The following is a 13,733-nucleotide window of genomic DNA, read 5'->3' as shown; positions in this document are numbered from 1 at the left end:
TTATGAAAGCTACCTCCTACCTACCCCAGTCATATTATTTTGTGGCTTTAGAATTTTTATTAAGCATTGACATCTACTGTGTAACAAATTTGGCAAATACAAGGGGAAAAGCATCCAAAAATACCTGTTCAACATTTAGGAGTATCTCTTGTTTCATTAATGAGTGCACATGTATATCTGGCACATAACGCATAAATATTTTCTATTTTCTATAGCAAAATTCTATACATATGGGTTAGATGCCTTTCCATTTGTTTTGTGAAATTTTCCCCACACCATTAAAAATTCTTAAAAAAAAATTTTTTTTTGGTTGTGTGAAGCCTATCATATACATGGACTATTTTGTAATCATTCCAGTTTTATTGTACAATCAACTTGTTGCCAATTTTTAGATACCATAAATATCACTATGATTGACCTTTGTGTTAGTATTTAATACTTCTTTAGACTTGATCCCTAGAATTACTAGAATTAGAATTACTGGGCCAAAGATATAACTTTTTTAAGGCCTTTACTGGAGATCATTAAAATGCTTTCAAAATGATTGTGCCAATTTACTCTCACCAATACTGCACAAAATTGCCAACATCATTACATTCGCACTGTTTTATTTTTGATTTAACTGTTGCCAATTTGATAGGCAGATATATTCCCATTATTTTAATCTGTATTTCTGTGATTACTAGTGAGGTAAGAACAATATTTCATATGCATACTGGTCATTTATATTCCTTCTTTCAACTGCCTGCTAATGTCAAACACCCTTCTTAAACTAGGTAGTTACTGTTTTTCCTTACTCATCTGTCATTGCTCTGCATAGGCTGCATTCATTTTATTCACTCATTAGAGAGGTACCTGCTCAAATTTTGTTGCTTACTTTGTTCTGTTCTAAGGACTCTATTCTTATCCTTTGTAGTCCAGAACAACTTTGGGGATTTCCTTACAAGACTTTCTAAATGAGTATATACCTTAACAAAACCAACACTGATACTTTAAGCACAATTAAAATAATACTGGTAGGTCCAAGAAAGATATTAACATGCACAGGAATTTGTGCTAGCTCAAACTGTAGTTTCCTTTTCCCTTTTTGTCTTTGCGAATTCAATAAGCTAATAAACCATAGCTCAAGTCATTCAATATAAATTTCTAGGTTGCAAAATATCAAGTACTGAGACAGTGAAAAATGCCACTAAATTGCTAAATAAAACTCTGCATTGACTGAGCTTTCTTCCTGTGGAGTGTCTAAAACATCCAAGCAGTTTAGCTACTATTATCAAGAGTGAATCAGAATAGTACCAATGGCCAATAGTAACAGTCACCAAACAAAGTAACATATTCATCTGAACTACTTGAAAGGGTATGTAGCTTGCAGACCAGAAGAAGCAAAAGAGCACAGGAGAACTGCACAATCTAACATGTAATAACACTTGATTCCTGGTTTAGAATGTAAATCGAGTAAAGAAAGATGCACTAGTTATTTTATACCAAAACTTTCTCATTCTTGGGTCTTAAATTTGATTACTCTCTGAAGGGAACACATCTTTAATGATCAAAAAGGGTACCAAGGTACAAAGGGAGACATATTTCATGAGCCCCTGAACACATGAGAATATCTTTCTAGTCCTTCATACATTAAAGACTATTTAGCTGCGTGTAAAATCTCTTGAACTAAAAGCATTTTACCTTTAACACTCTAAACACATTACTCTATGCTCTTCTGGTATCTACTGTTTCACCAAAGCTAGTATCAGTCTGATTTTATCTTTTGAAGATAAATCATTTCTTTTATCTGAATTTTTGTAGAGTATTTCCCTTTATCTTTGTAAATTTAAAATTTTGTCAAGGTTATTTTTAGACAAAATTAAGTTATTTGTCTTTTCCCTAAGTGATGCCTAGAATGTCATGACCCCTTTAAATCTGTATACTCTGGGCTTTATTTTCTGCTTAGAAAAGCTGTCTTTAAATTATATTTAAGTATTTCTACTGTTCTAGGTACTCTAAAATCTTTCTCAAGAACATCCACAATGTTTATGTCAAATTCATTTTCTATAGCCTTTATGTCTAGTAACATTTATCATATCCTTTTTGTTAGTTTCCTTCATAATCCAGGATAACTTCTCAAATAATCTTGTCACCACCAATGATTCAATTTTCCTCTGCATCCATTCTTCCCTTTATGGACTCCACAGCAGATTTTAATTGTTTAGTAAGTACCTCTGTAATATAACTGCCTGAACATGAATCCCAGATACCCTATGTATTAACTCTGTAAGTTTCTTCTATTCAGGTAAGAAAATACAAGGAACAAAGTAATTTGGATCAGATATTCAGTGGACAAAAAAACTGACAGATTTTCACAGCATTAACTCAAAGTTGTGCTAAGGAATATAGGAGATCCTCCATGTAAAGCAACACAGCACAATGCCTGGCACACAGTAAGTAATAATATATGGTAGCTATTAGTCTCCTAATAACTTGTTTTTCATACAATTCATTGATTCTTATATCTTACTGACAAAGACAAAATATTTTCTGAATTTTTCATTTGCTTCCTGTAGTAGTAGTAGCGGTGGTAGGTAATAGTGAGAGAAGAAACAGTAATCCGGTTGTATCAAAAGGTGGCAGATCAGTAAAGCTACATAATGTAGAGTCTTTGTCCTCATGACGGCAGACCTGGCATAGATGAATCACTGACCATTCTTCTCAATACCATTCTACTGGAGTAGAAATCTTACTGTAGGACAAATCTTCTACAACTCTGACAATAGGGTGAGTCTCTTGACGATTTTTAACAGAAATGAACAGTAGTTTTATCAAAGGTTAAAAAATTTAAAAATCAAACGTAACCCAATAAAATAGTTCCACATCAATAAAATGTTTTCTCTATTCTGTAGTGTGGATCAAATAAGCTAAGTGTAACAGCATTCCACTCAATACTCATAGCTACACAAATATAAGCTTCATATTCTTCCCTATGGACCATCAAATCTTCTAATCAATCAGTTTAGAATAATGCCAACAGCAGCAACTACTGATATATTTTTCCACAAAATCAACGAAAATTCACTTTTTCATTATACTTTGCTAACTGAAATAAAACATCAAGATCCTGCTGTTATAGCTTACATTATAGAAAAAAACCAATATTCATGTTATTAAGAAACAATGAGAAAATGGTGCAATGGGAAAACTCCATCAAACTCCCCCACTTCCAACAGTTACAGCTTTAAAGCAAGAAACATATGAGGTAGCTAAGATATTAAGAAAAAAAAAAAGGAGATGCCAATTTACTCCACGCTTGGGCAACACACAGGCTTATTCTTTTTTTGTTAATGAAACAATTTATAAAAACATTTTGCAAAGAGTAAAAGTAATAGTTTGCATTGACTTTATGATGGAAAGAAATCTTTAAAAGAATAAAAGAACACAGAATTGTTAAATATAGAAGTAACAGTAAGAATTCTCCCCTAAAATAGCTTATTAGAAGGCCCTATGTGGCTAAGGACCTTTATCTTGATCTAGACTTTAGGAATGATTTTAAGAAAACTTAAAAACCAGATATATGACTATTAGGGTAGATGATACCATGTGATGAATACTTTTTGATGCTGCTTTATAGGAATTTTCATATGTAAAAGTCTATAAATTATTGAAAAACCTTGAATCCCAATTTTTAAAGGAAAATTAAATTTTCTTTCCAGAGCTAAGAGATTCCAATTCTAAGAAAACTATCTTCCAATTTATGATAGCCATTTTCATTTTGTAAATATGATTTATATAGAATTTAATTGTGCAAATACATTTGTCTTCAAGTTTCAGTAATACATTCTTTCAATTTACTTGCAGACTGTTCCTATTATTTGCAACCCCTGTATTTTAAGGTTTGATTGCATAAAAACTCTTAAGATTCCACAAGCTAAGACACAGATCAGTCTTTGAACTACTTGAAAAGAACTATACATTTTAAATGATTTTTCTTAAGAATGTCTAAAACAAAATAATCATAACCTAATTTGCTTTGCAGCTTTGATCATTTTGGAAACAATACATTCATAAAATATATACAGATGCAATAAGACCATATGGATCCATTTCTGCAAAAGTAACAAAAATGGCAATTTAGAAACTGAGAACATTTAAACGTGAAGAAAGACAGTTTTGCTATAGCTATGGAGTAACTTTAGGGTTATACCTGAGGGGAAAAATATGTTTCTGCAATATTTTTCTCTCCAGAAGTGATTCTAAAAAGAAAAACCATCATGCAGCGCAGAGAATTCAATGCTGAATGATCCTGTCATCTATTTAATCTCACCAACTCAGCAGTCACTCATTTCAAATTTAATAGCATAAAGTTTGCATGTACAGGAGCAAAATTATTCCATATATTCATAATTTAACTCTGAATAGGAATTGTGATCTATGTTATTCAACTGAAAAGGAAATTACCATTTTAAACATGCAAAGTCAAGGTTGGCTTTAAGTATTAATAAAAAAAAATTCTATTACTTTGAAAGTAAACGAAAGGTAATGCTAATTCATTGGTAAAAATTAAAGTTAAAAGTGCCTAAGTTAACAAATTTACATAAAACTGACATATATCTATAGCTTGCTTAAATTAAAAAAAAGGGGATAAAAAGGGGATAAAAGTACATATTTTTAGAGTCTATTGTTTCAATAAATGAATATTAATAATGTGCCAATTACAGCACATTTAAGTATACAATATAGTTTGTGCCTCTGCATTCTTCTGAGGATGGAAACTATGAAACAGATCATCTTTTTATCACCTTACCATTTCTCCAGCCCTTTTCCTGGACAGAGTGCTTTGCTCACTGTAGGCTTTCGATTAATATTTTTTATTTGGTTAAAAACAAGCATAAGATAACTACAGGGGGATAGTGAGCATTTTTACATTCGTAGTTCATTAACCCAATAAATATTTTATGGCACCTACAATGTTTTCCATATCTGCATATGTAATCTAGCTATGTGTGAAAAGCCAGATGGATTCAGTTCAAATTTTAGAACTTGTCACTATACCTAAAAAGATGTCTCCAATTGATTTAAATAGAACAAATACTCAGAATGTACTCTTGGGATATGTAAGACTCGGGAACAAGTCCAGCTGATCATCAGTCTCTCAGAAAACATAGGCAGATGTCACAATATATATGCTAGCTATAATTGTTAGTTAACTTGACAAACTAATTTTTTATGTTGCTTATACCAATTTTTTTGTACAAATACTGAATAAACCTGTTGGCCATACTCTGTTGTATTTTTAATCACAGAGATACCTAAAGTGGGAGAAACTCTACATCATTAACACATAGAAGAGAAATATTACACTGTGATCACAGCACATGCAGGTAAGAAGACCAATCTCCTAAGGACCAAGTATCAGCGTTCAGAATTCTTGAATCCAGGCCAAATAGGATCATAACAGCTCTACCTCTAGACCTCATTTTGAATCTCAGTTCCATAATATCAAGGAGGTAAAGCTGTAAACTTTGATGATCTCACAGAAATCATTAAGAAATGATATAATCTTACCTTGTGTTCGATGATGCATTCAGGCACAGAAGACTTCACTACATATTACACAATAATTACAATTGCCAGGATAATTCGGTTATCAATTAAGAAAAATTACTGTTACTAATAGGAAAAAAGTGAACTTTCAGGCATTGTATAGGGCTTTTAGCTAAGCTACAAACTATGCTTGTTTACAGCTGAAATAAAAATTCTGTCTTCTGCATTCGGTTGAGGTGTGTCAGGGAGAACTATTTCATTGTAAATAAACTTAGGGGCCAAATAAAAGAAAGTTGCAAAGGCAGGTGCACATCAGTTGAGTTGTTTCAGTTTCAGAGAAATAAAGTAAATAATTTTACTGGAATTTGTTCAGTTCTGGGCATTCTGCCATATAGGAAGGGTGTGTGATTACTGAGGCTAACATATCCATGTAATAATGAAGTAATATCAATAGGGCACAGTTGGGCTTCAAATTTCCTATTTCATTTTCAAAAATTAAGGATCTCTAGTGACTGTCATTTCACTCTTTGAAATCTAAATATCACTTAAGATAGACAGACTGAAGGTAAAAATGTAATTTTCACTTAAGTCAGAAAATATTATCTTGAAGGGTAGTGTTCTCTTTTGAGAGCCTCACAAGTGAAGATCACTGAAATTTTCAGTCATCAAAGATAACAAAAGAAGTACAAACAGTATCTAACTTAAGAATTCACCAGAGTAAAAGGAGTACACATAAAATTAGTATGTTTTACCAAATCTATTCCTGGCTTACTATTTCATGTTATCTGGATTGATCTCAACCTTAAATCTAGACTCCAAACTTCGTAAATCATAAACTGAAAATAAGAGAGTGTGGTTTGTGGAAAACAATGGAAATTAGAGTGCTTGAGTATGGCCAAGTTAAAATAGAGATCTCAAGTATTCAAGCAACTTTATGACATAAGATGAAAGAATGTAATAAATAAAACATGTGTGATTTTACAGAATGTAAATCAACTTAAATTCTATATAGAGCTATGAAATATACTTGTTAACCCTATTATTCATGGCCATATGGTCTTTTAGAGTGTTTCTGCAATCCAGGATCACATCTTTTCAATTATAAATCTAAAATTTACTCTAAGTGATAATAATAGCCTGCACGTGGCCCTCGGCTCCCTGCTTCCTTTGTGCCTATGAAGTTAGCACACTGACACATCTGACTAAGTTGCAGGGGGTGGCAGCCAAGTTTTGGACGAGCAGACAATGTCTTATCAAATTCTAGTTCCTCTGCATCCAAAGCCATGCTATCCACTTCAAGGCTGAATAAATTGTTTTAGTCAAGTTTTTATAGGAGGAGGCAGGGCTCTTTGAAGGTACCACATTTGGCCGTATTTCTTTATCTTTCTGTGTATAAGTTATTAAGCTAGGCACAAGACCACTCTTAAATTTCCAGATATTTGAAAACTATCAGGATACAAAAAAATTCCTTTTTTCCAACATCTGTGTTCATGTTGGACTCCTAGATTCTCATTAAGAGTTGAGATGAACAGCAGAACTCTCCAAATGATGATCCTGATTACAGCTAACTGGTAGCTTAAAGTTCAACTGACAATTCCTACAATTTCAGATTTGAGTCCAAGGATCACACTACTTTGTTATTCCTATGAGTTGATTGTTTGATTTCTCTTAAAGCACAATCCTTAACTAAGACACATTTCTTTAAAACAGTTGCCAGTATCACCCAGTATAGATGATGCTGGTGGATATTTTACATTACCACCAAGATAACCACATCCTTTTATTCCCTGCACTGAATTTCTCTAAATTGGACAGATGGGACATGAAATTTATAGCACTTGTCATTATTTGGCCATCAAAATGAAATAAAATTTTAGTTTGTTCCACGCAGATTGGATTTAATTCCTAGGTCAGTATGGATGTATGCAATTCAATTTGTCTTAAAGACAAGAATATACGGCTTGGTAACTAGTTTCCTAGGCTCTGTCTGTGAGATACTTTTGCTTAGTAATATTTCTATGAATGTGGTTACAGGTCCTATTATTGTCACAAAACAGCCAGTTGGAGACAAAGTGATCTGATAGCCATTATTCCATTCCCTTCTTGTAAATCTAATATATCTAAAGGGCTAAGGGAAAGCTGCCTATAACATACATGTGAAACGATGTATAAAACATGGCTCCCTCCTTAGGCATCTGATTCTATAATCCAAAGAAGCTTGTGATAAGAGTCAGAGTAGTGGTATAAAGTGTTAAAAGGAGGCCAAGAGAGATTTGACTTCAGGCTGGGTGAACATAGCATCAGGAAAGGAAAGAGGTAGCACTTGCACAGAAGTGGACTCTTTCTATCTGCCAAAGAGCAAGAACCTTTCTTTTTCTTTTTTTTTTTTAAAGTAACTGCACAGGTATGCACCTATGTGACTGACATAAATGTGAAAGGCTATCACTTTGCAAAAGAAGAGGGAATGTGATTATCAGCATTTTGTCAAGGAATAAGGGACACCTTCCGGCTTCTAGACCCTAGAGAAAGTGTGGCCCTGTAGAGGAAGATTTCGTTATTTTTATGACACCCTAAATCCAATTCCAGATCGTAACAGGCTAATGATTTGTTAACAAGATTGCTCTGGCTGCTTGCCCTCTCCTTCCCTACTAGATTCCATAAACTGCCCAGGGGGAGTATGTATGAGGTATTTTAGTGGGTTGAATAGGCTTTATTCAAGAAGAACCCAGACTTTTCCTCTCAAAATTCAGGTATGTAATAAAAATATTATTTCCCAATTCTTTAACCAAGTGCCTTGATGTTATGTTTAAGGTTGCACTAAATCGGCATGTTAATAAAACTTATTTTCACATGCTCTATGTCTTATAATATATACTTAAAGCTGTTCTAATCTGTGAGACCGATATGGTGAAGTTTTGAAGTTTTGAAAATTTAACCCCATGAAGAAATAAAATCATGTCACAGCATAACTATAGCTCAATATTAAGAATTTTTTTTGTCTTCCTATCAATGTCCAAAAGAAAGCCTACTGAACCCCACTATATACTTAAAAATAGAACCATCCTCCTATGAAGAGCTTTATCTTCTTATGTAAAAATGATGACGACTGTAATATTAGCCCTTACTATGAGCACTAAGTGCCAGATACTGCTGTAAGCATTTTACATAGATAAATAACTATTATTATCCTATTTTACAGATGAGAAATGGAGGCACAGAGAGTTAGGAAATCTTTCCCAAGATCACATGCCAAGATGAAAACCCGGGCCATCTACCCTGTTACATCGAAGGGGTGTCCTCCTTCTGTACCCTAATGAAACATCCTTCCTGAGATAAAGCTGCCACTGAACAAGGTCTGTTGTTTGAGATCAGGGCAGCTGATACTATTGGTTCATGACTACGAGCCTACATAGTAGTGATGCACTCTTTAAAAAATAATTATGCATCCCATCTAAGAATATGGCTCTTTTGATATAAAACATGATCCAGGACATAATCTAATATTAACATTGTTCCATTAGAATCTAACATGACTAAGAATACTACATCCTGACCAGTATTTTAAAATCAAATATATATGAATAGTAATTAGCTTTCCTACTCATTTTTAACTTTTCTGTGCTCTGTCTCATTGGGCAGATAATAGGGAGTGACATATTTTAGAAAATTCCTAAGAAATTTTTACTCCAACTATAGAGATATTAGAGTACTTAGCTAGTGAGCCTGGTGCTACAAAAAAGCTATGAGTCCTAGAGTTTGATATTTAAAGCCAGGTGAGTACTTTGGAACAAGAGATAGATATGGTTTCTTGGGTTAAATGATTGAAATGCTGACTACTAAGCACTGACAAGCAGTTTCAAAAGAAATTCAGAATGAAAACTCCAACTGTACATGAATGGACTCAAATTCATAGAACAGGAGTAGAAGCAGAGTACAATATATTCTTCCATTAACAAAATAATCTGGAAGATATAAGATAATTCTTCTAATAACAAAAATCTATATTTTTGGCTAGCTTGCCCAACTCAAACCCTTTCTGCTATCTCCTAGAAAATATCTATTCAAGAACAATATTTATTGCCAAAAGATAAAATTTTGAAGTCATCTGAACTATCGAGGAATTTCAGTGCCAAAATAAAATCATGATATGTTTCCAATTTTCTTCAACATGCAGGGTATCTGGTCTCAAGATACAAATGCAAAGCTCCTATTGCTATGTTTATTAAACACAGTTTCAAGTCAGTTCTGGGCCTTTTGATAAATTTACCATCATGTTTCATGAAAATTCAGTACACGCTAAGAGCCCCAAATAAATCAGAGCCTTTTCATTTTACAGCTCCTTGAGCAGAATCTTGACAACCATGAAATGCTATGAAAAAAAAAGCCCTTTTTTTCCTCTCTAAAGGTGAGAGAAGCTTTGATAATCTATCGTTTGGTAGAAAATAAAAACAGTACTGACTACGATGTTCTTGTTGTCTTCTCAAATTATTTGTAGAATGCTTAAAAATCTCTAATTTCAGTGAGGAATGGAAAAATATTTTGACGTTTTCATATTGGAATAAGTTGTAAAGTCATTTTTCTTGAAAACACAGCTCTAATGTCAGACATATGTCATAGTTCTGTAGTATTCTTTCATACCCTATCCCTAGCTTTAAGTTACAGCAAAGAGTAAAATGAGGTATTAATTATTCCTTTACTATTCATCATTAGTCATTGAACTGCTGATACTGATTTTTAAAGAAATAGCCCAGCAAATATACATCTAAGTTTATATCTCTTGAAGAAAAAAAAAGACTCAGTGGTTTAATCCTAAGATTTAAATATTGTTTAATTAGGTCCCCTCCAACAGAATAACTCTTATAAAACGCATATAATTTTATTTTGTTTTGTTTTGGGGAGGGGGGCAGAAAACTATTTCTGGAGCTTTAAATTTACATTAACCTTATTAAATTTTTAAATCTTAAGAAATTAAATTTAGGAATTCCAATTCTCTAAGCACGACAGATAAGATCTAATTTAGAAGGCCACTTTGGTTTGAAGGATAAATAGTATTAAGGACCTTAAGAAAACCAACATAAACATGACACTGAAGCAAAACCGGCACAGTTTGACAAGTATTGGAAGACTAGCTCACAAAAGGAATATACTTTGATTCAGACAAACACAACAAATATAGCCTTTATCCAAGAATCACAAAGACAACCCTCCACAATACCTATGTTAAAATGTTCAACACATCTAAGGATATTACAGGCCTCAAGTTGCCAGAGTCCTGATAGAAAAGTTAGCAATGTGAACTATGCTTTATGAAGCTTTGCGTGCATGCACACACTCTGCAACGGGGGAGAGACAGAGACACCAATCACCATCAATATTGTCCTTACTTGCAGACGCACAAGTATCCTGCATGTTCCGATTCTGACTGGAGCGGCTCTACATGCCAGTCATCCCAATGTACTCAGGGATGTAAACACCTTATAATTAGAAAACGTGAAGGCGTCAAGGACATTAGACAAATTTAATACACATCCAAAGATTAATTTTTAAATGCACTGAAGAGATAATTAATTGCAAATTCCAATAAGAGGATGTACCTGCTCCTTCACAGAAGCTAGAATAGTGGTGGCTGTGGTCTCGGGTTCCATGCCTGGGCCAGTGGAGGCAGCTTCCTGGCGGATCTGTGGTTGCCCCTCCTCCACCAATGAGGCCTGCTCAGGAGCTGGCATTCCTCCTGCAATCAAGCAGGCAAAGGGTTAACACCTTTCTCAAGGGCTACTCTGTGGGAATGGCAGGGGCTGAGGATTTGCGATAGTTCCTAGGAAGTACTACAGACTTTTACACACAATGATCACAACTCCTTACACCTATTTGATTTTTTAGATGGCAACATCTAGAGACAAAAGTATAGCTAGTACTACCAGATATCAAAAATAAATAAATAAAATAATGATAATACTAAAAAAAAGTTTAGACAACATCAAAGTCAAAAAATCACACGAAAGAATGGAAGAGGGCTCTTAAATTAGAAATAAGAATAGTAAAGTTGTTAGAAGCTTGTTAATGCTGAATTTTATAATCAGATAACCAATAAGTAAATGTTATCACTTTATCGTGAACAAGTAACAACAAACACTCTATACCGCTTTAAGGGCCAGTTTTCAAGAGTATACACACATGAAGGCATCTACAAATGTACAAATGCTTTACTGATTATAGGAGAGGCTTGTGCAACAGAAAAACAAAGGTTATAAAGCTTAAGGAAGGCTTAAAGAAATGCAAGGCATTAATAATTTGTAATAAGAATATCTTCAGTAGAATATTATAGCTAGTTTGGTTTCCATATAGGAATTTGATTATCCAAAGATGACAATAGTTATGAAAAGAGAATCCATTTTTTAGGCCCATATCTCCTGATAGAAGAATGGGTTCTTTGCAGGAGACAGAGTGCCTCTCTTAAGACAGCCATAGTGAGGGTGGTGTGCTTGCCAGATGACTTACTAACTTGATAGGGACTCTTTACAAGTTTGAAAAATATTAGAAGAAGATGCCCACCTAAAATGTTGTAAATATTTTAATAACGCATTTACATGTCAGTCTCTCCAACCGTCTACTTGAGAGCATAGTCTACCTTCATACCATGAAACTAGCCTGGCATAAATAACAGGGGGTCAATTAATGTTTGCTGAATAAATGTATATATAAACAAAAGATGACCATCTTTCCTATGTATCATTCCAGTCATTACGTAAATCTAAAGTGCTATGATGTTCATGAGACAGTATTTTTCAGTGTGTCGCTCTATACGGTTATCTGAGATCACACTGTCCCTGACATTCTTTATAGTTTTCTCCTAAAAATTACTTTACTGTTTTATTTCAATTTCTTAACAATCTCTATAATGTTTGATTCTGTAGTACGATCTGAGGATTTTCCTCTCATTCCCTCGAATTTCGATATCAGCCTATTTCTAAAATTATAATCTGTAGGAAAAGATAAGACGTGCATACCAACAGAGCCTCCGTCTTATTGCTCGCTCTCCTGATTATCACGTCAGTGGAGATGGTTCTAGGTTTCTGCCAGTGGTTGCTTTATTCTTGTTGTATTAATAGGCAGAAACAGATAACGGGTCTGCTGAGTTTCTGCATTTTCCCCTCAAGAAGTATCCTCATGCCTGCCCTAGCAGGTAAATTCTCCAACTGCCATTTCCATGGTGCCCAACGCTGGGATGGACACAACAGCAAGGAGAAGCTTCCTCAAGTAGGAGGAGGAGCTACAGACTTGAAGTAAGTGGGACGAGGATTAAAACTTAAGAGACCTTGGACAAGTTACCACCTCACTGAGCCCCACTTTCCTCACTTACAAAAATGAGCTTACTAATTCTTTATACAACACAATAGAATAATGTTATGGCAATCTTTATTTTTTAGTATGTGTGATGTGTTTACTGAGATGTAAAATATACTTAAATTATAATCAACTAGACAAAATGACCTATTTCTATATTTCCTCAGTGCTCATTAAGACAAGAGATGAGGTTTACAAAGAAAAAACTGCCATAAAGATCCTAGATTAGCTTTTAAAGATATGAAAGTATTCTATGCCATTGAAAAATTACACACCTTAAAATAAGCAGATGGTTGCAAAGAACAAAAATGTTACTATGCAACAGTGAAACAAATAATGCCAAGAATCAGATTTTTAAATGTCAAGAGTATAATATCACAAAATAACCAATGTGTTAGAAAAAGAGAATCAAAAATTCAGTGAACAAAGAGGATTTGAACAAGGAGAAATATAAATGTCACTGGGGAAATAATTATTTATTAATTATTTACTATAAATAGGAGGAACATCACTGTTTAAAGATACTGAATTATATTACTGTAATTATATTCCATCACTGTAAGCATACCATATTTGATTTCACAATATTTACTCCGATGACTCTGACCATCCAGAATCAATGGAATTAGATAAGCATTTTCTCAGTACTGCTCTTTCCATATGATGCTAGGCAGGGTGATAAGAAGATTCAGGCATAAGGCAAGGTCACTGACCACTAGTGGCTCATCTTCCAGCTGAGGTGGCAAAATATGAATCAGATCAAGGCAAAGTACAGCAAGGTGCGAGTGAAAGAATAACAAAACTAAAGGTCATGGAAAGAGATTGGGAGGAGCTTATACATTTATAAAAGATACTAC

At 33.9% G+C, this 13,733-nt stretch overlaps 1 protein-coding gene across 14 annotated transcripts in view; it reads right to left on the bottom strand.

Annotated features, from left to right (window-relative positions):
- The window catches only part of PKP4 (plakophilin 4), a 222,404-nt gene that overhangs the window by 140,731 nt on the left and 67,940 nt on the right, over positions 1 to 13,733 (bottom strand). For 4 of the 14 annotated variants that reach the window (XM_006921099.3, XM_015596613.2, XM_015596614.2 and 1 more), the window contains exon 2: positions 11,127 to 11,263. The exons of 2 other annotated variants lie outside the window; for them this stretch is intronic. In XM_006921099.3, the coding sequence (XP_006921161.1) occupies positions 11,127 to 11,258 (132 nt within the window). In that variant the 5' untranslated portion in view covers positions 11,259 to 11,263. Of the gene's footprint in view, positions 1 to 10,916; positions 11,007 to 11,126; positions 11,264 to 13,733 lie in introns of those variants that run through there. 8 more of the 14 variants (XM_025039485.1, XM_025039483.1, XM_025039480.1 and 5 more) reach the window with 4 other exon arrangements.

The sequence above is a fragment of the Pteropus alecto genome, unplaced genomic scaffold (genome assembly GCF_000325575.1).
Source record: "Pteropus alecto unplaced genomic scaffold, ASM32557v1 scaffold3, whole genome shotgun sequence".
NCBI lineage: Eukaryota > Metazoa > Chordata > Mammalia > Chiroptera > Pteropodidae > Pteropus > Pteropus alecto.
Note: the sequence above shows the minus strand (reverse complement) of the source record. Positions and strands in the feature narration are given on the sequence as shown.